Source organism: Magnolia sinica, chromosome 17 (assembly GCF_029962835.1).
Source record: "Magnolia sinica isolate HGM2019 chromosome 17, MsV1, whole genome shotgun sequence".
Lineage (NCBI taxonomy): Eukaryota > Viridiplantae > Streptophyta > Magnoliopsida > Magnoliales > Magnoliaceae > Magnolia > Magnolia sinica.
In genome coordinates, this window is record NC_080589.1 from 13,070,460 (window position 1) to 13,098,421 (window position 27,962).

General features: G+C 40.7%; 3 protein-coding genes and 1 long non-coding RNA gene across 4 annotated transcripts in view; 1 reads left to right on the top strand and 3 right to left on the bottom strand.

Moving 5' to 3' along the window:
• The window catches only part of LOC131231846 (glutathione S-transferase F13-like), a 59,867-nt gene extending 54,374 nt beyond the window's left edge, over nucleotides 1–5,493 (bottom strand). Inside the window, exon 1 of the mRNA XM_058228151.1 lies at nucleotides 5,487–5,493. The gene's annotated coding sequence lies outside the window, so the exon portion shown is untranslated. The remainder of the gene's footprint in view (nucleotides 1–5,486) is intronic.
• A 1,393-nt stretch (nucleotides 5,494–6,886) lies between these two features.
• On the bottom strand, nucleotides 6,887–11,311 carry LOC131231843 (glutathione S-transferase F13-like). Its single transcript, XM_058228148.1, has 4 exons — nucleotides 11,074–11,311; nucleotides 10,943–10,991; nucleotides 7,115–7,604; nucleotides 6,887–7,025 (listed from the first exon to the last, which is right to left on the bottom strand). The coding sequence occupies exons 1-3, from the start codon at nucleotides 11,221–11,223 to the stop codon at nucleotides 7,153–7,155; spliced, it is 651 nt and encodes a 216-aa protein (XP_058084131.1). The 5' UTR covers nucleotides 11,224–11,311; the 3' UTR covers nucleotides 6,887–7,025; nucleotides 7,115–7,152.
• Nucleotides 10,698–27,539, top strand: LOC131231847 (uncharacterized). Its single transcript, XR_009164537.1, has 2 exons — nucleotides 10,698–10,820; nucleotides 27,315–27,539. It is a non-coding gene; the product is annotated as an uncharacterized LOC131231847 (long non-coding RNA).
• Nucleotides 23,441–27,814, bottom strand: LOC131231844 (glutathione S-transferase F13-like). The gene is made up of 4 exons (XM_058228149.1): nucleotides 27,583–27,814; nucleotides 27,453–27,501; nucleotides 23,652–24,130; nucleotides 23,441–23,562 (listed from the first exon to the last, which is right to left on the bottom strand). Exons 1-3 carry the CDS (start codon nucleotides 27,730–27,732, stop codon nucleotides 23,679–23,681), a joined length of 651 nt encoding a protein of 216 aa, XP_058084132.1. The 5' UTR covers nucleotides 27,733–27,814; the 3' UTR covers nucleotides 23,441–23,562; nucleotides 23,652–23,678.
• Nucleotides 27,815–27,962: the final 148 nt, after the last annotated feature.

Consider the following 27,962-nt stretch of genomic DNA (forward strand, 5'->3'; position numbering starts at 1 on the left):
AGGTTTCCTTGGAGAATGGGTAAAGAGTTGCAAGGTTGAGCTTCCTTGAGCCCCACCTCCTACCACATACTCATTTCCTTTCTTCTTCCTCTCTCTTTCTCCTCCTTTCTCCTCTCCCTTTTCTCTCTTCTCTCCTTCCTTCTCTAGGGCAATTTCGTATGGGGAGAAGGGTGCCCCAAATGAGGCCCTTTTATAATGCCAGATTTGGTGGAAATGGCCCCAAGTGCTAGGTTTTTACTATACTAGACCTATGAGAGGGTCTTTCTAAGTTCTAGGGCCCACTATGGGGTGTACAAGTCAATATACACCATAGGATAGTTAGCCCTAATGATGATCTACGTATGGATATGATCGGCTCGCCATTTGGATGCGCCGATCGACAGATATGATGAGAAGTCTGTTCAACGGTCGCCGATGGTCGATCGGGGCCGCGGCTATACGGATATGAGCAGGGAAATATCCTCACTCTATGTGTGAAGTTTGGTCGTAAACCGACGGTCCGAAATCCTCAACTTTGCATAAGAGTAGATGACCCAATTCACTTAAGTTCCAGCTCCTTTCTTTGGGGTATTTGCACTTCTCATGCACCCGTCCTTTAGCTCAAGTTGAGTGGTTCTGGGCAGTACCCAGGTCCGATTCCTGCGATGGGCGTCAAGCCCAGTAAAATGGACATTATTTTATAGTTTTGGAACTAATGGCCCACCAACGAGCGGTCTAGATCTCGTTTAGAAAATTGAGGCATTTCTGGTGGCCCTCTGGCCATGAAACTTATATGATAGGTGCTCCATGGCCCGTTGAAGGGCCATGCAAAATTTAGGGTCGATCGGATATGGGGTTTGGTCGCACGGGTCCGATTTGCGATCAACGGTCACCGTTCCACGATCGGGTCCCAGAGTTTGTGGACGGGCGTAGAAAAATACATTAGACCCTCATCATAAATTATGAAGAAATCCGACGGTTGAAATGTCTTATATTTCAGTTTTATTTACACGTGCCAGATTCCAATTTTGGCATTGGTGGGGCGCATCTGGCAAGTGCCAGATTCTACTTCTGGGTGTCCACTGGGTCCGTGATCCGCGTTGGTCCCCGAGCCCAGTGAGATCTATGCTCTCCTAAATTTTTATAATTTTCTGACCTTCCCATGTCGCGGTATAGCCCGCACGGGCTGCTGCCAAGTGTAAATGGTCATTTGGCTTGACGGCCCGCACTTGGCCCAATCACAACCCGACCGGTCTACTCTAATGGGCTAATCCTAACTTAATTTAGTTGTGGCACCAAACCATGAGTAGTTTAAACGAACGGTCCTGCTGCAAATCCTACGTGGACGCCTCAGTACACTGTTCTGGTTGGATGGAACGTTACATGATTAATCGGACTTGTGCGGTTCTTCACTGGTATCACGCGTGTATGAACTAACATTGTGTGCTAATGGTCATTACGTGAAATTATAAGTTAATTAATAATAAAAATAAAATTTCAAGGATTTTTTTTGAAAATCCAAAACAGCGAAAATCCAGGATGTTACATGTAGCCTAACTACTGCCGCCCACACGTACTCGCCCAAACCCATGGGTTTAGCCTCAAAGCGGTCCTACCAACGGAACCACCTTCGCTCTCCTCATGTTCCTGACCAACCCAAGGGTAGGAATAGTGACTCATCGTATGCTAACTACCAATGTAACATCAAGCATATTCAACACCATGTTCTCATGTTGCTCAACATACAATTCAAATTTCTCTAGCAAGCAAATTATTAATATCATGAATAAGGTGTATGTGTGTGGTGTGGGTTGGTGAGGAAGTTAAGCACTTCCTACACCTCAAGGGATCAAATACATAAGAGCAAATGAATCATACACAATATGAAGCAACACATATGAAAAAAAGAAATCAACCAAACATGAGCATGTAATCATCCATACACTAGATCATGAGAGAGACAAGATTAACATCAAAGAGAAATAAACATGCAATTCATATAATTCTAACAACGTGTCATCCCTAGGTTCCTCTAGATTCTTCCATACAACATACCAAGCAAACAAAATCATTAAACTCCAACTATAATTGGTGTTAGGCCACCTAAGGATAATAGTCCGCACCTATGGATCGTTGGAGGCTTGAAAAACGAGCTAGGAATGAGGGCTTTTGGGGTCGGACGGCCGGAATCCCTAAAGCAACCATTCGCATGTTAGAGTTTCAAGCAAATCCTTCCTCAACTCAAGGTTTTCAAGAAAAGGGATGAGGGCTTTTACCTAAACGATCAACGGAGCGAATGTGTGGTTGTGGTGGAGAGTTCTTCCTTGAAGAAGAGGTAGGGAGGTGCAAGATTGAACTCCCTTGGGTCCCACCTTGCATACGGTCCACCTTCACTCTCTTCTTCCTCTCTTCCTTCTCCTTTTTCTCTCCTCTCTCCCTTTGTTCCTTAGGGCAAATTCGTATGGGGGAGTGGGTGCCCCAAATAAGGCCTTTATATAGTGTCAGGTTTGGTGTAAATGGCCCTAAGGGATGGGTTTTCACTATACTAGCCCTAGGGGAGTGTGTTTCTACCATTTGGGGGCCACCACGGGGCGTAGGAGTCGGCACCCACCATTGGATAGTTGGCCCTAATGATGATCTACGCATGAATATAATCGGCCCGCCATTTGGATGCGCCGATCGACGGATATGATTAGAAGTCTGTTCAACGGTCACCGGTGATCGATCGGGGCCGCGGTTATACGGATATGAGCAGGGAAATATCCTTACTCCACGTGTGAAGTTTGGTCGAAAATCGATGGTCCGAAACTCTCAACTTTGCATAAGAGTGGATGACTTAATTCACTTAAGTTCCAATTCCTTCCTTTAGGGTATTTACACTTCTCATGCACTCGTCCTTCGTCTCAAGTTGAGTGGTTCTGGACAGTACCCTGGTCCGACTCTCGTGATGGGCGTCAAGCCCAGTAAGATGGACATTATTCTATAGTTTTGGAACTAGTGGTCCACCAATGAGCGGTTTAGAACTTGTTTGGAGAATCGGGGCAGTTCTGGTGGTCATCTGGCCATGAAACTTATAGGATAGATGCTCCATGGCCCTATGAAGGGCCATGCAAAATTTGGGGATGATCGGACATGGGGTTTGGTCGCACGGGTCTGATTCGCGATCAATGGTCACCGTGTCACGATCGGGACCCAGATTTTGTGGGCGGACGTAGAAAAATACGTTAGACCCTCATCGTAAATTATGAAGAAATCCGACGGATGAAATATCTTACATCTCAGTTTCATTTACCCGTGTCAGATTCGAATTCTGGCATTGGTGGGACGCATCTGGTAAGTGTCAGATTCCACTTCTAGGTGTCCACTGGGTCTGTGGTCCGCGATGGTCCCCAAACCCAGTGAGATCTATGCTCTCCTAAGTTTTTATAATTTTCTGACCTTCCCGTGTCGCGGTATAGCCTGCACAGGCTGTCGCTAGGTGTTAACGGCCATCTGGCTTGGAGGCCCGCACCAGGTTCTATCAGGACCCGTCTGACCTATTCAATTGGGCTAATCTTGGTCTAATTTATTTGTGATACCTCACTACGAGTGGCTTAAACGAATGGTCCTGTGGCAAATCCTACGTGGACGTCTCAGGACACTGTTCTGGTTGGGCGGGACATTACATTACACCTGATGTTCAAGTGATCAGGCGGATTCATTAGCTTCCTACGGCTGATTAATCGGACTGGTGCGGCTCTTTACTAGTACCAGCCCTGTATACACTGACATTGAGTGCTAATGGTTATTAAGTAATATTTAGGTTAATTAAATAAAATAAAATAAAAAATAAAAATTGATGGATTTTTGGAAATTTAAAACAGTAAAAATCCAGGATGTTACACTGCTGGATGAATGGACTTAACTAAGAACTCAGCTAATACTATCGCATTGCATCGCACTAGGTAGGGTAGTGACTTGGCAGTCGAGGTCGCTCTGAGGGAGTGTTGGTCATACGCGATCGTTAGATGGAATCGCTCGAGGGAGTGTTGTGGCGAGGGCATGCATCATATCATCCATCATGCACAGACATTAATAAGAGTAGTTAGTTGTTATGAATGAATGTTTTTCATTAAATTCATGTTATAATTAATGCTTGTTACAACTTAAGACTAATAGCACCCACTGAGTTGATCACTCACTCTCACTCTGGGATAGTATTTTAAAACACCAACTAGACTCCACTGTAGTTGCAGGTAACGAGGAGTACGATGAGCCCGTCGACGCGAGCTTGGACGAGGAGGACGAGCTGTCTTACTTTCAGTTGATGGGTGGCTCTCCATCGGCTTGACGGGTGAAATTTAGATCGCTGAGTTGTGGACTCAGCCTTATTCTTTTTTGACATAACATTCTTTTGTGATTTTGTTGGGCAACGCCTCGTGCGACCCATGTATATTTTGGACCTGTATATGTATGCTTGATCTCTATCATTTCAGTAGACTTGTGTGGTTGTGCTTCATGTTCAAAAAATTCCAGGCTGCGCAATTTAACCCAATTAAATGCAAACTAATAAAAATCGGTTATAAGTGACCCCGGGAACTCGGGAGCCGAGTGTATGCACTGCCCCCAAATTCCAGGGTATTACAATACAATCGGCCAAAAAGAAACGAAATAGCAGGAGGCATTACCTATGACGTTTGGTACTAGTGAAAACGGTTGTGGTCCTAATAATGCTATGGAACTAGATGGTCATGGAAAATACTAAACAATCGCGGTGTGTGGTTAACAGATTGTGATCAGTGACGTACCAAGTAAGAACTCAATAATCTGAAAATCTGATGACCAGGTTATAGATATTTAAACTAACTTATAAGCATATTATAGCGGTGTGCTGGATAGTATTGAAACTAAGCTAAGAAATTAAAAGCTAAGAAAATAAATGGGGGGCATATTTAAACACTAGGTTTGCCCTCGGTTATTTAAACTAACTTATAAGCATATTATAGCGGTGTGCTGGATAGTATTGAAACTAAGCTAAGAAATTAAAAGCTAAGAAAATAAATGGGGGGGCATATTTAAACACTAGGTTTGCCCTCGGTTATCGTGTGCAACCGCTTTGCAGCCGATATCTCAAAAATTACATGTCATGATTGAAAACCTTAATTGTAGGCATGAGAAATCAAATGGTTATTTTGCTAAAATGATCATCAAACGCTTTTCTTTTCATCTGATACGTTCCTTATTTCATCGATCATTTTCTTCGTTTGGTCCCCAAAATCTCTTTAAGCTCTTTTGTTCTCATTTTGTTCTCACCCAACTTTTTCTCCCTTCTTCATCCCTCATTGTGACCTCTGAGATGAAGTCTTCTTCGTCAAAAGAGATACCTGCTCCTTTAGTCTCATTTATTGTTGAGGGTTTTTCAGGATTCTATTTTGCTTGACGTGCTATCTGCTTTGGAGACCTCTTCTTCTAGTTCTTCTGATCAAGGACATGTTCATGGTCCAACTATCGTCCCTTCATTCTCTAACAGTCTCTTCTCTTTCTCTATTCTTTCTTTCTTACCAAGACGAAAACGCTTTTGCTCTAGGTTGGTTCCCTTGTTTGGTCACCTTGGAAATTGAGTGCCCTAAAATATAAGCTCCAGTCGCATCCCCGCACTAACTCGATTAATTGGTTTAATCAGGTAGAACCCTCTCTTGGAAATCTCAGGATTTACGACTGCATCCAGCTCACGCGCTTCGATCTTCAAATGGATCCTGCTCTTTTGGCTTTGGCTATATGTTTCTAGAGCTATTCGACCAACGACTTCTACTTCATCACGGGCTAATGAGCCCCACAATTTTAGATATTTACGTTTATTAATAACCCCTTCCAACTGTTGATGAAATTGTTCATGCAGGCCTTTGTCAGCCTTCCCCTCTTTTTTTGGACAATCATAATACCTTTTGTTTCTTACTGTGTCTACACTAAAAGGAGACCAAAAAAAAGTAGTCTTAAAAAAGGAGAGTGAAATTTTATTTCAAATGTTAGCCACCAAAGGAGTAGAATGACCTATTTTAAGTCACATCACAAAATACCTATTTCGAAAGTAATGGAAGGCTCAAATCTTTCACCATGTTCCATATTAGAACATGTGACAACATGTGATGGGAAGGTATAATTACACCATCTAATTGACTACTTGCATTTATTTAAATTATATATAAATTATATATAATTTCAGTAACTTTTGGACATTTTTACTCTTATAATTAGTTTCCATGAGAGCAAAAATCTTTAGCTTAGGGGTGTCGATGGGCTGGGTAAGGACTGGGCTAAGCTCTGTCCAAGCCTGGGCTCATTACATAGCTTGGCTCATGTCGCATTGTTTAATATAAGTCCAAACCTTCCCTCAGTCCGATTCTAAATGTTTGTGCTGGGCCAAGTCAGAGAGAGAGATATGTGGGTTCGTGGACGACAAACCAGATATTGAAAATCTTTGTATTACAAAATTGCCATTGAACCCTAATGGGCTGGGCCAGGCTGAATTCGGGTTGGAATGACAATCTATTTTACACAGGCCATAACCACTCTGATTAGAAAGCGGGCTTGAATTTTAAGCTTGAACCTAGAACTTGGGCCTGACACCCAAGCCCACGTCTAGCATAAGTGGCCTAGCCCAAAAGCCCAAAAGGCTAGCCCAACCCATTTATAGCCTTAGTTTGGATATGCAAATGAAATTGAAAGTCTTTTCAAATGAAGGCAGAGGTGTTTTGAAAGAACTTAACACATTCACTACTTTTTTTGTGGCATAAGCTTCGCTAACCACACCACCTTACCAATTCAATGACTGAAAATTCATGGGCTCCATTCGACGGTTAAGATCATCAGGCCATAAAACAAAAGGTGTGGCCCATCAAATCAATAGAAAGATTCAACTATCACGCCATCCACACCATCAACACTTGTGAGCAATATAATCAACGAAAATGCTGTATTACAGTAGATAATAACTCTAAGAAAACAGATATTAATATCTAATCCAATAGATGAAAATGTAACTATAAGGATGATATCCTCATCCTTTTATTCCAATCCCAAAACCACCCTTCAGTAGATAATAACTCTAAGAAAACAGATATTAATATCTAATCCAATAGATGAAAATGTAACTATAATTTCAATCCGAAAACCACCCTTCAAAATCTAATCCGTTCATGCAAAGTTCATACCCGCCGTGACTTTCTTGATGGCGGGCCGCGATGAAATGCTGTCCCACCAGGCCTTCACATGCGGGCGTGAGGTAACGAGAGAAGCTTTAGGAGTCCTCATGAAGTAATGCATGTATGGGATGTGATGCAGATCAGCTAAACTGAAGAAATCCCCAGCTAAGTACTTGCTTTTAGACAGCCTCTCTTCATAGATATCAAGAACCTTGGCTAGCTTCTCTACATTCGCCTCCACCACCTGGTCATTGGTGGTCCCGCCAAGCATTGGACTGATGGAGATCTGATAAACAATGGCTGAGATTGGAGGATTGAATGCCTGGGATTCCACTTCCAACCACACCTCAACTAATCCAAATTCCTTGAGGTTGTCTTGTCTCAGAAGATCTGTACCCTGCGCTTTGTACTTGGTCGCTATGTACCTACTGATTGCGCGTGATTCTGACCGTCCAATCAAGATCAAATGGATGAATTAAAGGATGATAATAACGGTAGTTTGTAAAGTAGAGAAAGCATCTAATGATGTGCATCAGGACGGAATGATGTTACCCAAAAATTCTTGAGAGCGGATTCAGTTAGGTAGGACTGTGGGGCCTACCTTGATGAATGTTTTGTATATCCACACCTTTCATTCGTTTTTTCAGTTCATTTCAGGAAGTGGATCCAAGGATGAAGAAGACCCAAATCTCAGGTGAACCACACCGCTGGAAACAGTGGTTATTGACCATTAAAAATATCTTGTGGGCCAGACAACATTTGGATCAAGTTGATATTTGTGTTTTCTCTTCATCCATGTCTGTTTGAACTTATCAATAGGTTGGATGGAACATAACATTACGGTGAGCCCTGGGAAGTTTTTAATGATAGGTGTTCAATCACCAATGTTTCCTGTCGTGTGGTATACCTGAGACTTGGATCTCCTTTAATTTTGGGTCCATACCCTAAAATGATTCGGAAAAACAGATGGACAGTATGGATATACAACAAATACATCAAGGTGGGCCCCACGGTCATAACCGGACCTGGACCCGACTTGAATCCGCTCTCAAAATTCTTTTAGATAGAACAATCGTAACCCTTCGATTTGTAGGCTGAAAATATAAGAATATTCAACTAAGAAAAGGCATTAGATGGTCTGCATGGATGCTCCCAATCTGTGAGACTTTTGGTAGCATGGACCACCTGCACTGGGCCCGGGCAGGTGAACGGTCGATATCACTGAACTATACTCCCGACCATGCCGACAAGAACTGGATTAGAATATCTTATCCATACAAAGCATCCTGTGGTTGAATGTGGACTGTTGCTGTATTTCCTCTTTAATCTTTTCAGTACGCAAAGCTTTGTGGGCCCGCTATGATGTCTATGTGACATCCGCTCCGTTAATCCACCATGGTGTCTCTATGTGACATCCACTCCGTTCATCGGTTGCATCAACTCATGTTAGGATGTGATTAAAAAAATTATGCCGATTCACAGCTCAAGTGGGCCGAACTGTGTGGGGTCGACGGAGATGTCACAAATCCACTCCATCCATCTGTTTTGAAAGACCACAGTATAACACAATTCTAAAAATCAGGCAGATCCAAGACTCAAGTGGGCCACACCAACAAAACAGTGGAAACAAAGACGCCCACCATCGAAACCTTTCTAGAGCTGACCATGATATTTGTATACCGTCTAAACCGTTCACAGAATTAGTACCACTCAGATAAACTATAGTAACAAATATCATCCTAATCTAAAACTTCTGCCACTCTATAAACGGTTTGGATGACATATAAACATCATGATCAACTCTATAAAAGTTTCAACGGTGAGATTTCTGTTCCCACTATTTCCTTTGGTGTGGTGCACATGATTTTTGGATTACCTGATTTTAGAATCCTGTCCTATAAAATAGTCTTGTAAAACAGATTACCTGATTGGATTTGCCACACGCATCTCTGTAGGCCCCACACATCCCTAGGCACAGGTGTATCTTTGTGCCCACGTTCACACGCAATCCGCTACGCCTTTTGGATAGGTTCGTCCACCGTGTCTTCTAGAAGAAGGGTATATTTCTAGTGGTCTGCTGCAATGCATGGGAAGTATTTCAATCTCGAAAGGGAATATGAATGATGGATCTGGAATCATATTGCTATAATCCAAACCGTTTATCTGATGGTCCTGACACTGGATTGGGGATATCCATTAAATTCTCTCGGACTAGATAATTTAGACATCCGGATCGTTTAACTTTTCTTTTAAGATGAACCATCTTCTCCAACCGTTGTTCTGTATACCATGTTTAGGACCTTCCAGATTGAATATTTTCTTTGAATTTTTTATTATATCACCCATCGACAGTGTGGCCCATTGTATAAACGGTTTGGATCATTGCAACAAGATGCCAGACGGCGGCTACAGACCCCACCAAAGAAAAAATATCATCACGTGGGAACGAACGAATGGTCATATTCTTATTTCCCCAAAGTCGTCGTCTGCTTTTCTAGAAACATCTTTTTCCTCGACCACACCGTGTAGATGCCAAACAACGTTCCACATACGGGTAAAATGGTGGGCCCCACAGTAATGATTAACTGGTGTTAAAATCCAGCCCATCCACTCAACGAGTGGGATAGAAAATCAAAGTCGATGGACGGGCCATGTTATGACTCAGTTTGTGTTGTGGCCCACCGTGATGTATGTGACTAAATCCATGCCATCCATCCGTATTGAAAGCTCAATTGAAGGCATGATTCAAAAAAATCAACCAGATCCAAATCTCAGATGGACCGTCGTACAGGAAACAGTGGTAGTTGACTCTTAAAAACTTCATGTGAGCCACAAAAGCTTTAGATTAAGATGATATATGTGTGGTCTATTCATCTAGGTCTTTCTGACCTCATCAACAGGTTGGATGGTAAATAAGCATTCCAGTAGAATCCATGAAGTTTTTAATGGAGGGGATTCAATCACTCACGACTGTTTCCTGTGGTGTAGTTCACCTAAGATTTGGGTCAGCTTCATTTTTGTGATCATGCCCTAAATAGATCTGTAAAAATGATTGGACGATGTGGATCTAAGTCACGTACATCAATGTGAGCCCAACAGTCAGGAGTCCCACCCACCTCGGTGGACCTAGGAATCCACCAAAGCCCCAGCCTCACCCAAGACAGTGCGGCTCTTACTGTGGGGCCCACCTCGATGCACGTATTATATATCCAGTCCGTCCATCCATTTTGCTAATTCATTTTAGGACACAAGCTCAAAAATGAATCAAATCCAAAAAACAAAAAAGGCACATGCCTGAAATGATCTCGTAAAATGGATGGAGGGCATGGATATAGAACACACACATCAAGGTGGGCCCCACGGTGCCCCACGTAGGGTGAGCCAACGGTGAGATTTGATCATATAAGGGCGGCTACTTTTTAAAACTCACGGGCGAGTAAGTGCACACGTGGATCGGATCCAGTACTCTATAAGGGCGGCTACTTTTTTAAAACTCACGGGCGAGTAAGTGCACACGTGGATCGGATCCAGTACTATAAGGGCGGCTACTTTTTTAAAACTCACGGGCGAGTAAGTGCACACGTGTGTTAGATCCAGGACTATATATCAGGTGTGACGCAACGTGAACATGTCCTAGCCAACAGTCAAGGTGGGCCACATGTATGTGTTCTCGTATACATGATCCAACCAACCAGATCATGTTCACGGTAGTTCCCACGTCATAAACGGCCCAGATCTTTTACACGTACGCCACGATGATGCATACGATGAGAGAAACTAACCAAAGAGAGTAAGATCGCCGTCCTCGAATGCGGGGATCTGACCGAACGGCTGTAGAAAAACCAAACAAAAATGAGAATAAAAAAGAAATTTGGGAAAGCGAAGGACGAAGAAAAGGTACGACGCGTTGTACGTTTTTGGTGGCGAGGTAGGGAGGCTGCTTGTGCTCTCCGACCATGAGATTGACCGGAACCAGCTCGAAATCGACGCCTTTCTCATGTAGACAAAACATAGCACGTGAGGTGCACGTGGAAATGGATTCACCGTGTAACTTGAGTGCCATTTCTCTTGAGGAGGTGGTAGATACACAGATGAAACGGTGTATATCCGTCCTTCTCTCGCTCTCTCAGTGTTATGAAAATTCAAGCGTCTCTGAGGAGCTATAAATAAGAGAATTCGTGCATCAGTGGACAATTTCCGTCCGTTCACTTTTTTCTTGCTTTCTCACTGTTCTTCTTTTGTGGGCCGTCATGGTCTAGAATGGAAGACGATTGCGTGGTGTGGCACACACCACCGACCTAAGTGGTGTGTTGACGTCACCAAGTTATGTGGACCCTATCATTATGTATGTGTTATATCCACACCGTCCATCCACTTTGGGATATCATTTTATGGGATGGACCCAAAAATGAGCCAGATCTAAAACTCAAGTGGACCACACCATATAAAGCAGTGAGGATTGAATGTCTACCGTTGAAAACTTCCCCAGGGACACGAAAGTTTTGGATCAAGCTGATATTTGTGTTTTCCCTTCATCTTGGTCTGTGTTTTCCCACACATCATGCTTGACAAATCAGATATCTTGGAAGTCTAACTGGCTACAGTTGCAATTTGAACGGTCTAAATTGCTGATGACTTTGTTACGCGGCATGGCATAAAAGACACCGCCATTTTTTAGGTGGTAGCAAACCATCACAAAAGTCCCTTCTTTTTAACTTAGGACCGAGTGATGTTTGTGGAATTTCCACTCCATCTATCCGTTTTACCCTAAGTGGATCAGGAGATGGTGGGGCCCTTACTGTGGGCCGGCCTTGATGTATCGATTTTATATCCATACCGTCTATCAGTTTTTACATATCATTTTAGAGCATAATCCAAAAAATGAAAAAGACCCGAATCTTAGGCAAATCATACTTTAGAAAATAGCGGTGGTTAAATGCCCTACCATTAAAAGCTTCTTAGGACACACCTTAATGTTTCGGTAGTGTTTATCTTCCATCCAATCCGTTGATAAGGTCACATACGCCTGGATGAAGGGAGAAAAACAAATATCCGCTTGATCCAAAACTTTTTTGGCCCATTAATGGTCAACACCATTGTTTACTATGGTATGGTCCACCTGATAATTGGATCTGCTGCAGTTTTGGTTTGGTATAATGCATTAAAATGATTTTTTTAAAAAAATAAATAAATAAACGGCATGGATATAGGATAGATATGTTAAGGTGGGGGCATGATAAGTGCCGCACTATCTCCCCTTATTCTAGAGCATGAGTCATGCTTAAAAAGTCTTCTTCGAGGCGCGCGGATTAGGTACTACCCCGCCTGTTCGGAGCTCGGGACGGGCCGAGGCTCCGAGCGGAACTAAGGGGTCACTGTGATATATTAAGTTTATCCACACTGTCCATCTATTCTTTTTATATTATTTTAGATTATTATCCGAAAAAATAGATAAGATCAAAATCTCAAATGGACCACACGGTGGTGATTAAATTTCTACCGTTGAAAATTTCTTAGGGACTAGAGAAGCTTTAGATCAAGATGATAATTGTTTTTTCACTTCATCCAGGTGTATATGACCATATTAATGGGTTGGATGGAAAATAAACGACACAATGGGCCATGAGAAGGTTTCAACAGTTGGCATCCTTAGCACCGTTGCTTCCTATGGTGTGGTCGACTTGAGTCTTAGATATGCCTTATTTTTTTATCAATTACTCTAGCATGATATGAAAAAAAAAGAATGGACGGTGTGGATGATATTTATAAATCACAGTGGACCGTCAGTTACTCTCAGAGCCTCCGCCTGTCCCGAGCTCGAAAAGGCAGGGGTAGATCCTCATCCGCACCCTTCTTCGAATAAGGTACCCGAATGAACGGCTTGGAAGTGGATTGGCTGGTGTACCACACAACAGCTATATAGCTGGTGTATTGACAATAGCAAGTTCTATGGGTCCCATCATGAGGTATGTGTTATATCCAAACCTTCCATCCATTTGGCGAGCTCGTCTTAAGGCTTGAGAAGAAAAAATAAGACAGATCTAAAGATCAAGTGGACCACACTACAAAAAAAAAAAAAAAAAAGTGGGGGATTGAACGTTTACCATTGAAACCCTTTTGAGGGTCACAGAAGGTTCGGATCAATATGAAATTTGTTTTTCCTCTTCATCCATGTATTTTTAACCTTATTAACAGATTTCATGGAAAATAAACGTTATGGTGGGCCTTACGAATTTTTCAACGGTGAAAATCATTATCCTCGCTGTTATTTTTGGTGTGGTCCATTTGATCTTGGATATGATTCATTTTTTTTTCTAATGCTCTAAAATGATCTCGAAAAATGGATGAACGGTATGGATATAATAAATACATCATCGTGGGGCCCATGTAACTTTGATCTCATTTGAACTGTTCGTACAACTCAGAGCTCAAGCAGCGTCTGCACTCGTCTTCGCGCTACACGTATCTATATAGCTGGTAGGGGTGTAAACGAACCGAGCTAGCTCGCTCGACTCGACTCGAAAAAGCTCGATTCGACTCGGCTTGAAGTTGAGTTCGAGCCGAGTTGAGCTGATTTTTTTAGTTTGAAAATGAGTTCGAGCCAAGTTCGAGTAGGCCCCAGCTCGACTCGACTCGGATCGAATCCAACTTGAATCCAGCTCGAATCGAACTTGGATCGAACTAGTTCGGTGACTCAGTTACTTTGACATTGATGTTGCTCACAACTATTTGATAAAATGACTCAATGAAATGTTGCTGGTGACAAGGAAGGTTTGGTTGGCTGGTGGCAAGGAAGGTATGTACATGAAACAAATACCTTTTTTCTCTTTGTTTTTTTTTTTGGTTTTTTTTTTAATGTTATTAAGAAGGTGTTTGAGAAAATACCAGTAAAAAAGGGACCACACGGTGGTGATTAAATTTCTACTGTTAAAAATTTCTTAGGGACAAGAGAAGCTTTAGATCAAGATGATAATTGTTTTTTCACTTCATCCAGGTGTATATGACCATATTAATGGGTTTGATGGAAAATAAACGACACAATGGGCTATAAGAAGGTTTCAACGGTTGGCATCCTTAGCACCGTTGCTTCCTATGGTGTGGCCGACTTGAGTCTTAGATATGCCTTATTTTTTATTAATTACTCTAGCATGATATGAAAAAAAAGGATAGACAGTGTGGATGATATTTATAAATCACAGTGAATCGTTAGTTGCCCTCGGAGCCTCTGCCTATCCCAAGCTCGAACAGGCGGGGGTAGTACCTGATCCACGTCCTTCTTTGAATAAGTACCCAAATGAACGACTTGGAAGCAGATTGGCTGGTGTACCACATAACAGTTATATAGCTGGTGTATTGACGTCAGCAAGTTCTATGGGTCCCATCATGAGGTATGTGTTATATCCAAACCGTCCATTCATTTGGTGAGCTCATCTTAAGGCTTGAGACGAAAAAATAAGATAGATCTAAAGATCAAGTGGACCACACTGCAAAAAAAAAAACAAAAAAAAAAAAGTGAGGGATTGAATGTTTACCATTGAAACCCTTTTGGGGGTCACAGAAGGTTCGGATCAATATGAAAATCATTATCCTCGCTGCTATTTTTAGTGTGGTCCATTTGATCTTTGGATATGATTCAATTTTTTTTCCTAATGCTCTAAAATGATCTCGAAAAATGGATGAACGATATGGATATAATAAATACATCATCGTGGGGCCCATGTAACTTTGATCTCATTTGAACTGTTCGTACAACTAGGAGCTCAAGGAGCATCTGCGTTCGTATTCGCACGACACGTATCTAGATAGCTGGTAGGGGTGTAAACGAACCGAGCTAGCTTGCTCAACTCGACTCGAAAAAGCTCGATTCGACTTGGCTCAAAGCTGAGTTTGAGCCGAGTCGAGCTAATTTTTTGAGTTCGAAAATGAGTTCGAGCTAAGTTCGAGTAGGCCCCAGCTCGACTCGACTCGAATCGAATCCAGCTCGAATCGAACTTGGATCGAACTATTCTTTTGGACTTACTATTCTCCGCCAGCTTGAGAGGTGGGATTGGATCACTGAGAAGGGGGCTCAGTTCTATTCTTTTGGAGTTACTATTCTTTTGCAATTTTGTTGGGTAGCGTCATGTGCGCCCCTTTTATTCTTTTGGACATGTATATGATGTGTGTTTGATCTCGTTCACTTCAGTAGACTTGTGTGATTATGTTTCATGTTCCAGGAAATTTCAGGCTACGCAACTAAAATGGATTAAATGCATATTAATGGAAATCGATTAAAAGTGACTCTCGGGAACTCGGGAGTTGAGCGTATGCGCGATCCCCGATTTTCAGGGCGTTACAATATTGATATTAGCGTTACATATAAAATAAAATTTTCATTGTTAACTATTAGTATTTTATCACCATTAATAGTAGGTATTGGCATTTATTTATTATCATTAGTATTACTATGATATTTGTAATTATATAGCATGATTAACTATTAGAAAATTTTCCATGCTTATATTAGTTATTATAAATGAACAAAAGATTTTATGATTATTAAATATTAGCATTTTATCTTTTATGCTTGAATATTATCATTGATAGCAGATTGTACAATTTGATATCACCATGATGATTATCGTTGCTGTGATAGCTAGCGTTAATGATAACATTGATGTTAATAAATATTTTATAAGTACTAAATTAACATTATAATCAATTACACACCACCGGGGTTCAACCTAAAAGATTTAGCCTAAACTTAAAGTCTAGGGTAAAACCCTAGACCTAAGCAACCTAAACTAGAGGACAATAACCTAAACCTAGGTAGAGTGTGAGATTTTGATCTAGAATAGCATCTGATCCATCGCACAACAATGGTAATAATAATAATAATTTAGGATTTAAAACCTAGAATCTAAGTATAGGACTAACCTTCAGGATAAGACTACAAGTTCTACATCAAAACCCTAAAAACGAGTAATCTAAAACCTATGTTGTAATTAATCTTGACCATAAGTACTTTGTAGAAAACTTGATCTCACATACGACTTCACAATCCATGGTAGGATTCAATTCTAAGGGTGCACGCACTTCCTAGTGACAATAGCTCTTGCTTCAAGTTGAGTTTTACTATTAGACCTTTCAATTACAATGTATCATTTGACGCCTTCGTTGCAATCATGTATTCTGCCTCTATTATAATCAATGTTATCGTAAATTGTAGTGTAGATATCCAACATACTAGTCTTCCTGTTAATGTGAAAATGTATCTTGTAGTGGACCTCCTATTGTCCAGATCACCTGCATAGTCCGAATCCACGTAGCCTACAATTCCATATGAAGCTCCGTGTCTCCCAAACATGATTTTAGTATCAATTATGCCCCTAAGATATCTGAGAATCCACTTAACAACATTTCAATGTTCTTTTCTTAAATTCACCATATATCTGCTAACGACAATGATTCCTTGTAAGATATGTGGCCTCATAGAACCCATTGCATATATAAGACTCTCTACTACACTCACATAAGGCACCTGAGACATTTATGAAATTTTCTTTTCTGCACTTTGATACACCCCTTCTGACAACTTGAAGTGACCTGCTAGAGGTATGCTAACTGACTTACCCAACTCTTATATGAGACTATATAACCATACAATTTCCTTGCAAGCCTTTATTGTAGCAACACGCTCTGCTTATGTCGTCGAGATGGTAACAATCTTCTATAATTGTGAGACCCAACTAACTATTGTACTGTCCAAAGTGAACATATACCCTATAGTGCTCTTTTTACTATTAATGTTCTCTGCTAGATTTAAATCATAACCCTAGAAACTTATTTCTGACCTCCATAGCACAATGCTACATCAGTAGTACCTCTCAATTATTTAAGAATTTATTTGACAACTTCCTAATGCTCCTTACTTGAGTTGTTCATAAACTTGCTGACAACTCTTAATGCATAAGCAATATCTTAGGACAAGGTATATGGAAAACTTAGCCATATAGTCACGCTCTTCCGACATTGCTGCAACATGTTGTTTTAAGATTCTGAAGTGGCTTGCTAAGGGAATGCTAACTAGCTTAGCACTTTGTCACACTCCAAAATTTGGGTACCTAAATAAGATTATTCGAGACCCGAATCCCAGACCCATGAGGTGTATTTAATCAAATTATAATTCAATTCTCTTGATTTCCATTTATTTCCATAGACAATCAAAGCTAATTAATATATATATATATATATATATATATATATATATATATATATATATATATATATATATATATATATATTGAATAATTCATTAATGAAATACTCACTAATCCATCATTCACATTAAATAAATCTTTATTATATCAGTGTTCAAAAATAGACCAACCTAATAAATAAAATAAAATTTCAATTTAAACTAATCCTAAAATAACAAAAATAGAATTTCATCAATACAGTCTAGCTTGCTCAAAATACTTAAATTCTGCACTTGCAAAATAGTCTAAGGGGGTGTGAGCACGACGACACGTAGGGTCACATCATTCTCAAATTGAAAATTTTATATTAACCCCAAATAAATCCTCATAAAATGAAAATGGCAATTATAATAAATAAATTGGCATTCACGTTCATATAATAATGTTGGAAATTTATAATAATAAAATAATATAATGTAATTATTCCTAATCCTTTTAGGGCAAAGCATCCATAACATATATCGATCATTTTCGAGCACAACACCCAAACTTAAATGCATCATTTAATAATAATCAAAATACTCAATGAATAACATCTCTACAAGTGCGACACAAAAATAAACTACACTCACATCTATTCTACATAGCGGTCCATCCAAGGACCCGATTTAAATCCATATGTGATAACTGAAATTAAGGCATCTACAAGCACCAACTGAATAGACAATAACGCACGCTAACAAAATCAAACCCAACACTTTCATAACATCAAGTGAAACAATAACACATGCTAAATACGATCTAAATCAATGTAACGACAACATCAATCATGTCACAGGCACAAATTAAACCTATTTATCCACCACGTCAAGAAAAGATAAATTTCAATGTTAAATAATATCAAATCATTACACATACCAATAATAAGAAATAAATCATTAATATATAAAGTCCGCATATGGTGTAAACATAGGATTCTTAAGTTGAGAAGGTCACATATGTGTAAATGTATGCAAATGTATGCAAGGTTCTTAATACATCACTGGAAATACGAGTGCACGATCCGGTTCATTTCCATATACACAGTTAGACATAATTATACATGAGGCAATTCGAGTGACTTGGTGGGTGTTTTAATATCAACTGGTAGGGTTCTATACATGTAAACATATATGATAATCTATCATAACCTGCTCCAGGGTTCTCAAGGATCTAGTACTAAAATCTAACTAATTAAAAAATTTACTGGTTGAGTCAACATAGTGAGTCGACTCAATGAGTCGTGAATTTCAACACTACAATTAAATATCTATCTAAGTCAAAAGAATTATATGGGCATTTACATGATAAAAGACGTATACAAGTTCCTGACTTAGCCCTAGAACACCCTCAAAGTCGAAGCTCAGTGGGTTAACTCGGTGAGTCAACTCTACTGAGTTTCTTCTTCTTCCTTTTTTGTTTTCTCTTCTTTTTCTTTCTTCTCTCTTTGTCGATTTCTTTCTCCTTGGACATAGTGTTTGGTCATGGACCTAACAAACAGTGAAGCAAGTAGTCGATGTACTCGGCTTTCTCCCTCGAACTCGCTCTCTCACAATGTCTTGAATCTCACTTTCTCCCTCGCATTACTAAGATGGGCTTCTCACGTCTATGGAGAGTTTAATAACTTTTTTTTTTTAATCCATGTTACTGTTATCAGACATCTTCATATTGAATAACCTCTTCATCAGATGAACCTTATTGAAAGTAGAGGGTTCTTCATACATCCTTATTAGGGCAGCCATCAGATCCTATTTGCCCGTCTCCTTAAGATGTTGAAAATAATAAATTTCGCCAGAGAAAGTCGAATCATTCCCAGAGCATTTCTATCACGCACCTCCCAATCATTATTGAACATCATTTCTAGTTTCTTTGATTTTTCCTCCAAGAGATCATTCTGATAGAGATAATCTTCTATCTACATCTTCCAAAAGCCAAACTTCAAACCATTGAACTTTTTAATCCCCACTTTTCCTTCTCTAACATTTCTACCACTCAAAACCAAAAGCTCTAATATTAGTTGTTGGGAGAAGAGATCCCTTCTCGACCACACACAAAAATATCGAAATCAAATGAATTAGGGTTTACATAAAAATTTTATGTGAAATTATGAAATTGCTTTCTAGGCCAAGGGTTATACCCCCAGATGCCAACCATGTCACCCCAACAACCTCAGCACGGAGCACAACTCGCGACAGTGTTGACTAGATGAACAATACATTTTTGATGATTAAGCTCAATAGATCTTAACAACTATGAGTAAGATTCTTTGGCAACTGAGATAAGCAACATTATGATATAATGTTGCTGCGTTGTTGGCCATCGAAGATCTCAAATTTGTCTTATCATGGATGGCAATTTACTGATGCAGGGCTGGCCCCACGTTGGCCATAGCCTAGCCCTAGTCCCTGATCCTTGGCCTTAGCCTTAATCAGACTCTTTTTCTTCTTTTTTCACAAACACGACATGGGCACTCAAACTCATGTTCTTAGTGTTGAAATACCCTCAGTCCACCGCTAAGACATGAGTTGGAATCCGCCTTAATTGGGCTGAAAACCTATAACAGTATATTTTAAGTACACCGTTATCCGATTAGTGTGATGTTAGACATTGCTCTGTCCACGATAGAACCCACAACTTAAATGTGTAAGAAAGGTGAGCCCAGACCATTTTTTTTTATTTGGTGAAAACTAACATGGGAATCTAGCCCTTTGTATTGTACCAGATCGAGTTGTGGTAAGGGCCGTACCCATCTTCACACAGACACATACACATGTGCCAATATGAGACACGTGTCAGATTTGAACTTCCCATGAAATAGGCTGAAAAGGTTATATCATCTGCCATTAAAATCAAGCTATTTCATATATCAACTGATCTACAACACATGAAATAATTTGTACTGAAAATATATTTCAAATGTTACCCGCCAAGGAAGTGGAATCGCCTATTTTAAGTTACAACACAAAATTCCTAATGGAAGGCTCAGATCTTTCACACATGTTCCATATTAGAACATGTAACAACGTATGATGAGCAAGGCCAACACATAACACATCTATAATCACACCATGTAATTGACTACATTCATTTATCTAAACTTTATATAATGTGAGCAGCTTTTGGACACTTTTACCACCACAATTAGTTTACATGGGAGTGCAAAACCTTTGGATTTTGGGTGCCAACAGGCCAACTTAGGGCTAAGCCAACCTCTGTCCAAACCTGGCCCGCATTGTTTAATCCAGGCTTAAACCCGGCACAAGTCTATGATGAGCCAAAATAGTCCAGCCCCAGTCCGGTCTTAAATGTTTGTGCTGGGCCCAAGAGAGAAACTTGTTGCATGGCCGAGGAATGCAGATTGTGTCATTGGTTAGTACTGTATTGACATGGCAAAGTTCCATGGACCCCACCATGATGTATGTATTATATCCTCACCTACATCTATTTTGCTAGATTATTTTAATGTGGCCCTCCATCGGTATTTTGTTAACCGTTCGCAAATTGAACGAGTTCAAGAAGGCTCCTTCAAGGAGTTAGTGAGGTGACTGAACAAACAGAAAATGGAGAAGCGGGGGATCCATAGGCCAAGTGGATCACCACACCACATAAAGAAGTGGAGACAATGAGTTGAAACTTTCTTCGGCCCCATGATGTTTATTTTGCCATCCAACCTATTCATAAGGTCACACGGGTCTGGATGGAAGGAAGACACAAAGGATCAAAAGCTTTCATGCCCCCGGAAGAAGTTTTTAATGGTAGGCGTTCAATCCTCACTACTTTTTGTGGTGTGATGCACTTGAGTTTTGGATCTAACTCATTTTTGGACTCGTACACTAAAATGATCTGGGAAAATAAACAAATGGTGTGGATATAATATAATACATACATCATGGTGGGGTTCATGGAACTTTTATGTGTCAAAACATTTAGGTTGGTCCAGTTGGAGAGAGAGATGTGGGAAGGGTGGGTTGCAGGAGGAAAAAGGGAGTGATTGTAAATGTCTTTGAACCCTAATGAGACAGGCTGGGCTGACAGGCTGTTTTATACATCCATACCTGGCTCGATGAAAAGCAGTCTTGAATATTAAGCCTGAGCCCAGTCCAGTCTAAATCCAACCCGAGGTGAGCTAGGCCTAAAAGCTTAACAGTCTAGTCATTTTGAATGAGATCATTTTGCATTGGAGATGGGACTTTTCTTTCTACCGCGATGGCTTAAATCATGTTTCTTAATAAAATAATAAAAGATATACAAAATAAAAAATAAAGGCTGAATTACCAATTTTATTAATTAGAGTATTAGGCAAGTACAATAGGCCAAAAAGAAATGAAATAGCAGGAGGCATTACCTATGACGTTTTGTACTAGTGAAAACGGTTATGGTCCTAATAGTGCTATGGAACTAGATAGTCGTGGAAAATACTAAACGATCGCGGTGTGAGGTTAACAGATTGTGATCAGCGATGTATCAAGTAATAACTCAATGATCTAAAAATCTGACGGGTTATAGATATTTAAACTAACTTATAAGCGTACTAGCGGTGTACTGGATAGTATTGAAACTAAGCTAAGAAAATAACTGAGCGGGATATTTAAACACTAGGTTTGCCCTCGGTTATCGTGTGCAACCGCTTTGCAGCCAATATCTCAAAAATTACATGTCATGATTGAAAACCTTAATTGTAGGCATGAGAAATCAAATGGTTATTTTGCTAAAAGGATCATCAAACGCTTTTCTTTTCATGTGATACGTTCCTTATTTCATCGATCATTTTCTTCGTTTGGTCCCCAAAATCTCTTTAAGCTCTTTTGTTCTCACCCAACTTTTTCTCCCATCTTCATCCCTCATTGTGACCTCTGAGATGAAGTCTACCTCGTCAAAAGAGATACCTGCTCCTTTAGTCTCATTTATTGTTGAGGGTTTTTCAGGATTCTATTTTGCTTAACGTACTATCTGCTTTCGAGACCTCTTCTTCTAGTTCTTCTGATCAAGGACATGTTCATGGTCCAACTTTCTTCCCACCGTTGATGAAATTGTTCATGCAGGCCTTTGTCAGCCTTCCCCTCTTTTTTTGGACAATCATAACACCTTTTGTTTCTTACTGTGTCTACACTAAAAGGAGACCAGAAAAAGTAGTCTTAAAAAAGGAGACTGAAATTTTATTTCAAATGTTAGCCACCAAAGTAGTAGAATGGCCTATTTTAAGTTACATCACAAAATACCTATTTCAAAAGTAATGGAAGGCTCAAATCTTTCACCATGTTCCATATTAGAACATGTGACAACATGTGATGGGAAGGTATAATTACACCATGTAATTGACTACTTGCATTTATTTAAATTATATATAATTTGAGTAACTTTTGGACATTTTTACTCTTATAATTAGTTTCCATGAGAGCAAAAACCTTTAGCTTAGGGGTGTCGATGGGCTGGGTAAGGACTGGGCTAAGCTCTGTCCAAGCCCGGGCTCATTACACAGCTTGGCTCATGTCGCATTGTTTAATATAAGGCCAAACCTTGCCTCAGTCCAATTCTAAATGTTTGTGCTGGGCCCAAGTCAGAGAGAGATATGTGGGTTCGTGGACGACAAACCGGATATTGAAAATCCTTATATTACAAAATTGCCCTTGAACCCTAATGGGCTGGGCCAGGCTGAATTCGGGTTGGAATGACAACCTATTTTACACAGGCCATAAGCACTCTGATTAGAAAGCGGGCTTGAATTCTAAGCTGGAACCTAGAACTTGGGCCTGACACCCAAGCCCAGCCCAAAGCTCAAAAGGCTAGCCCAACCCATTTGTAGCCTTAGTTTGGATATGCAAATGAAATGGAAAGTCTTTTCAAATGAAGGCAGAGGTGTTTTGAGAACTTAAAACATTTACTACTTTTTTTGTGGCATAAGCTTCGCTAACAACACCACCTTACCAATTCAATGACTGAAAATTCATGGGCTCCATTCGACGGTTAAGATCATCAGGCCATAAAACAAAAGGTGTGGCCCATCAAATCAATAGAAAGATTCAACTATCACGCCATCCACACCATCAACACTTGTGAGCAATATAATCAACGAAAATGTTGTATTACAGTAGATAAAAACACTAAGAAAACAGATATTAATATCTAATCCAATAGATGAAAATGTAACTATAAGGATGATATCCTCATCCTTTTATTTCAATCCCAAAACCACCCTTCAGTAGATAATAACTCTAAGAAAACAGATATTAATATCTAATCCAATAGATGAAAATGTAACTATAATTTCAATCCGAAAACCACCCTTCAAAATCTAATCCGTTCATGCAAAGTTCATACCCGCCGTGACTTTCTTGATGGCGGGCCGCGATGAAATGCTGTCCCACCAGGCCTTCACATGCGGGCGTGAGGTAATGAGAGAAGCTTTAGGAGTCTTCATGAAGTAATGCGTGTATGGGATGTGGTGCAGATCAGCTAAACTGAAGAAATCCCCAGCTAAGTACTTGCTTTTGGACAGCCTCTCTTCATAGATATCAAGAACCTTGGCTAGCTTCTCTACATTCGCCTCCACCACCTGATCATTGGTGGTCCCGCCAAGCATTGGACTGATGGAGATCTGATAAACAATGGCTGAGATTGGAGGATTGAATGCCTGGGATTCCACTTCCAACCACACCTCAACTAATCCAAATTCCTTGAGGTTGTCTTGTCTCAGAAGATCTGTACCCTGCGCTTTGTACTTGGTCGCTATGTACCTACTGATTGCGCGTGATTCTGACCGTCCAATCAAGATCAAATGGATGAATTAAAGGATGATAATAACGGTAGTTTGTAAAGTAGAGAAAGTATCTAATGATGTGCATCAGGACGGAATGATGTTACCCAAAAATTCTTGAGAGCGGATTCAGTTAGGTAGGACTGTGGGGCCTACCTTGATGAATGTTTTGTATATCCACACCTTCCATTCGTTTTTTCAGTTCACTTTAAGATGTGGATCCAAAGATGAAGAAGACCCAAATCTCAGGTGAACCACACCGTAGGAAACAGTGGTTATTGACCATTAAAAATATTTTGTGGGCCACACAACATTTGGATCAAGTTGATATTTGTGTTTTCCCTTCATCCATGTCTGTTAGAACTTATCAATAGGTTGGATGGAAAATAACATTACGGTGAGCCTTGGGAAGTTTTTAATGACAGGTGTTCAATCACCAAAATGTTTCCCGTCGTGTGGTATACCTAAGATTTGGATCCGCTTTAATTTTGGGCCATGGCCTAAAATGATCCGGAAAAACACATGGACGGTATGGATATACAACAAATACATCAAAGTGGGCCCCACGGTCACAACCGGACCCGGATCCGACTTGAATCCGCTCTCAAAATTATTTTAGATAGAACAATCGTAGCCCTTCGATTTGTAGGCTGTAAATATAAGAATATTCAACTGAGAAAAGGCATTAGATGGTATGCATGGATGCTCCCAATCCGTGAGACCTTTGGTAGCATGGACCACCTGCACTGGGCCCGGGCAGGTGAACGGTCGATATCACTGAACTATACTGCCGACCATGCCGACAAGAACTGGATTAGAATATCTTATCCATACAAAGCATCCTGTGGTTGAATGTGGACTGTTCTTGTATTTCCTCTTTAATCTTTTCAGTACGCAAAGCTTTGTGGCCCGCTATGATGTCTATGTGACACCCGCTCCGTTAATCCACCATGATGTCTTTATGTGACATCCACTCCGTTCATCGGTTGCATCAACTCATGTTAGGATGTGATTAAAAAAATAGGCTGAACTGTGTGGGGTCAACGGAGATGTCACAAATCCACTCCATCCATCTGTTTTGAAAGACCACAGTATAACAGAATTATAAAAATCAGGCAGATCCAAGACTCAAGTGGGCCACACCAACAAAACAGTGGAAACAAAGACGCCCACCATTGAAACCTTTCTAGAGCTGACCATGATATTTGTATACCGTCTAAACCGTTCACAGAATTAGTACCACTCAGATAAACTATAGTAACAAATATCATCCTAATATAAAACTTCTGCCACTCTATAAACGGTTTGGATGACATATAAACATCAAGATCAACTCTATAAAAGTTTCAACGGTGAGATTTCTGTTCCCACTATTTCCTTTGGTGTGGTGCACATGATTTTTGGATTACCTGATTTTAGAATCCTGTCCTATAAAATAGTCTTGTAAAACAGATTACCTGATTGGATTTGCCACACGCATCTCTGTAGGCCCCACACATCCCTAGGCACAGGTGTATCTTTGTGCCCAGGTTCACACGCAATCCGCTACCCCTTTTGGATAGGTTCGTCCACCGTGTCTTCTAGAAGAAGGGTATATTTCTAGAGGTCTGCTGCAATGCATGGGAAGTATTTCAATCTCGAAAGGGGATATGACCGATGGATCTGGAATCATATTGCTATAATCCAAACCGTTTATCTGATGGTCCTGACACTGGAATGGGGATATCCATTAAATTCTCCCAGACTAGATAATTTAGACATCCGGATCGTTTAACTTTTCTTTTAAGATGAACCATCTTCTCCAACCGTTGTTCTGTATACCATGTTTAGGACCTTCCAGATTGAATATTTTCTTTCAGTTTTTTTTATATCACCCATCGAAAGTGTGGCCCATTGTATAAACGGTTCGGATCATTGCAACAAGATGCCAGACGGCGGCGGCTACAGACCCCACCAAAGAAAAAATATCATCACGTGGGAACGAACGAAAGGTCATATTCTTATTTCCCCAAAGTCGTCGTCTGCTTTTTCTAGAAACATCTTTTTCCCCGACCCCACCGTGTAGATGCCAAACAACGTTCCACATACGGGTAAAATGGTGGGCCCCACAGCAATGATTAACTAGTGTTAAAATCCAGTCCATCCACTCAACGAGTGGGATAGAAAATCAAAGTCGATGGACGGCCCATGTTATGACTCAGTTTATGTTGTGGCCCACCGTGATGTATGTGACTAAATCCATGCCATCCATCCGTATTGAAAGCTCAATTGAAGGCATGATTCAAAAAAATCAAGCAGATCCAGATCTCAGATGGACCATCGTACGGGAAACAGTGGTAGTTGACTCTTAAAAACTTCATGTGAGCCACAAAAGCTTTAGATCAAGATGATATATGTGTGGTCTCTTCATCTAGGTCTTTGTGACCTCATCAACAGGTTGGATGGTAAATAAGCATTCCAGTAGAATCCATGAAGTTTTTAATGGAGGGGATTCAATCACTCACGACTGTTTCCAGTGGTGTAGTCCACCTAAGATTTGGGTCAGCTTCACTTTTGTGATCATGTCCTTAATTGATCTGTAAAAATGATTGGACGGTGTGGATCTAAGTCACGTACATCAATGTGAGCCCAACAGTCAGGAGTCCCACCCACCTCGGTGGACCTAGGAATCCACCAAAGCCCCGGCCTCACCCAAGACAGTGCGGCTCTTACTGTGGGGCCCACCTCGATGCACGTATTATATATCCAGTCCGTCCATCCATTTTGCTAATTCATTTTAGGACACAAGCTCAAAAATGAATCAAATCCAAAAAACAAAAAAGGCACATGCCTGAAATGATCTCGTAAAATGGATGGAGGGCATGGATATAGAACACATACATCCAGGTGGGCCCCACGGTGCCCCACGTAGGGTGAGCCAACGGTGAGATTTGATCATACAAGGGCGGCTACTTTTTTAAAACTCACGGGCGAGTAAGTGCACACGTGGATCGGATCCAGTACTCTATAAGGGCGGCTACTTTTTTAAAACTCACGGGGGAGTAAGTGCACACGTGGATCGGATCCAGTACTCTATAAGGGCGGCTACTTTTTTAAAACTCACGTGCGAGTAAGTGCACACGTGTGTTAGATCCAGGACTATATATCAGGTGTGACGCAACGTGAACATGTCCTAGCCAACAGTGAAGGTGGGCCGCATGTATGTGTTCTCGCATACATGATCCAACCAACCAGATCATGTTCACGGTAGTTCCCACATCATAAACGGCCCAGATCTTTTACACGTACGCCACGATGACGCATACGATGAGAGAAACTAACCAAAGAGAGTAAGATCGCCGTCCTCGAATGCGGGGATCTGACCGAACGGCTGTAAAAAAACCAAACAAAAATGAGAATAAAAAAGAAATTGGTAAAGCGAAGGACGAAGAAAAGGTACGACGCGTTGTACGTTTTTGGTGGCGAGGTAGGGAGGCTGCTTGTGCTCTCCGACCATGAGATTGACCGGAACCAGCTCGAAATCGACGCCTTTCTCATGTAGACAAAACATAGGACGTGAGGTGCACGTGGAAATGGATTCACCGTGTAACTTGAGTGCCATTTCTCTTGAGGAGGTGGTAGATACACAGATGAAACGGTGTATATCCGTCCTTCTCTCGCTCTCTCAGTGTTATGAAAATTCAAGCGTCTCTGAGGAGCTATAAATAAGAGAATTCGTGCATCGGTGGACAATTTCCGTCCGTTCACTTACATTTTTTTATTGTCTTCTCACTATTCTTCTTTTGTGGGCCCACTTAGTCGGCCAGGATCGTCATGGTCTAGAAGGGAAGA

Bases quoted from the DNA above. Each gene is read 5' to 3' on its own strand.
- LOC131231844 (XM_058228149.1), bottom strand. From the start codon at position 27,732: ATGGCACTCAAGTTACACGGTGAATCCATTTCCACGTGCACCTCACGT. The intron at 27,502-27,582 runs GTACAACGCGTC...GTTTTTTTACAG, and splicing joins CCTACCTCGCCACCAAAAAC to CCGTTCGGTCAGATCCCCGC. The intron at 24,131-27,452 runs GTTAGTTTCTCT...TTGGACGGTCAG, and splicing joins CGGCGATCTTACTCTCTTTG to AATCACGCGCAATCAGTAGG.
- LOC131231843 (XM_058228148.1), bottom strand. From the start codon at position 11,223: ATGGCACTCAAGTTACACGGTGAATCCATTTCCACGTGCACCTCACGT. The intron at 10,992-11,073 runs GTACAACGCGTC...GTTTTTCTACAG, and splicing joins CCTACCTCGCCACCAAAAAC to CCGTTCGGTCAGATCCCCGC. The intron at 7,605-10,942 runs GTTAGTTTCTCT...TTGGACGGTCAG, and splicing joins CGGCGATCTTACTCTCTTTG to AATCACGCGCAATCAGTAGG.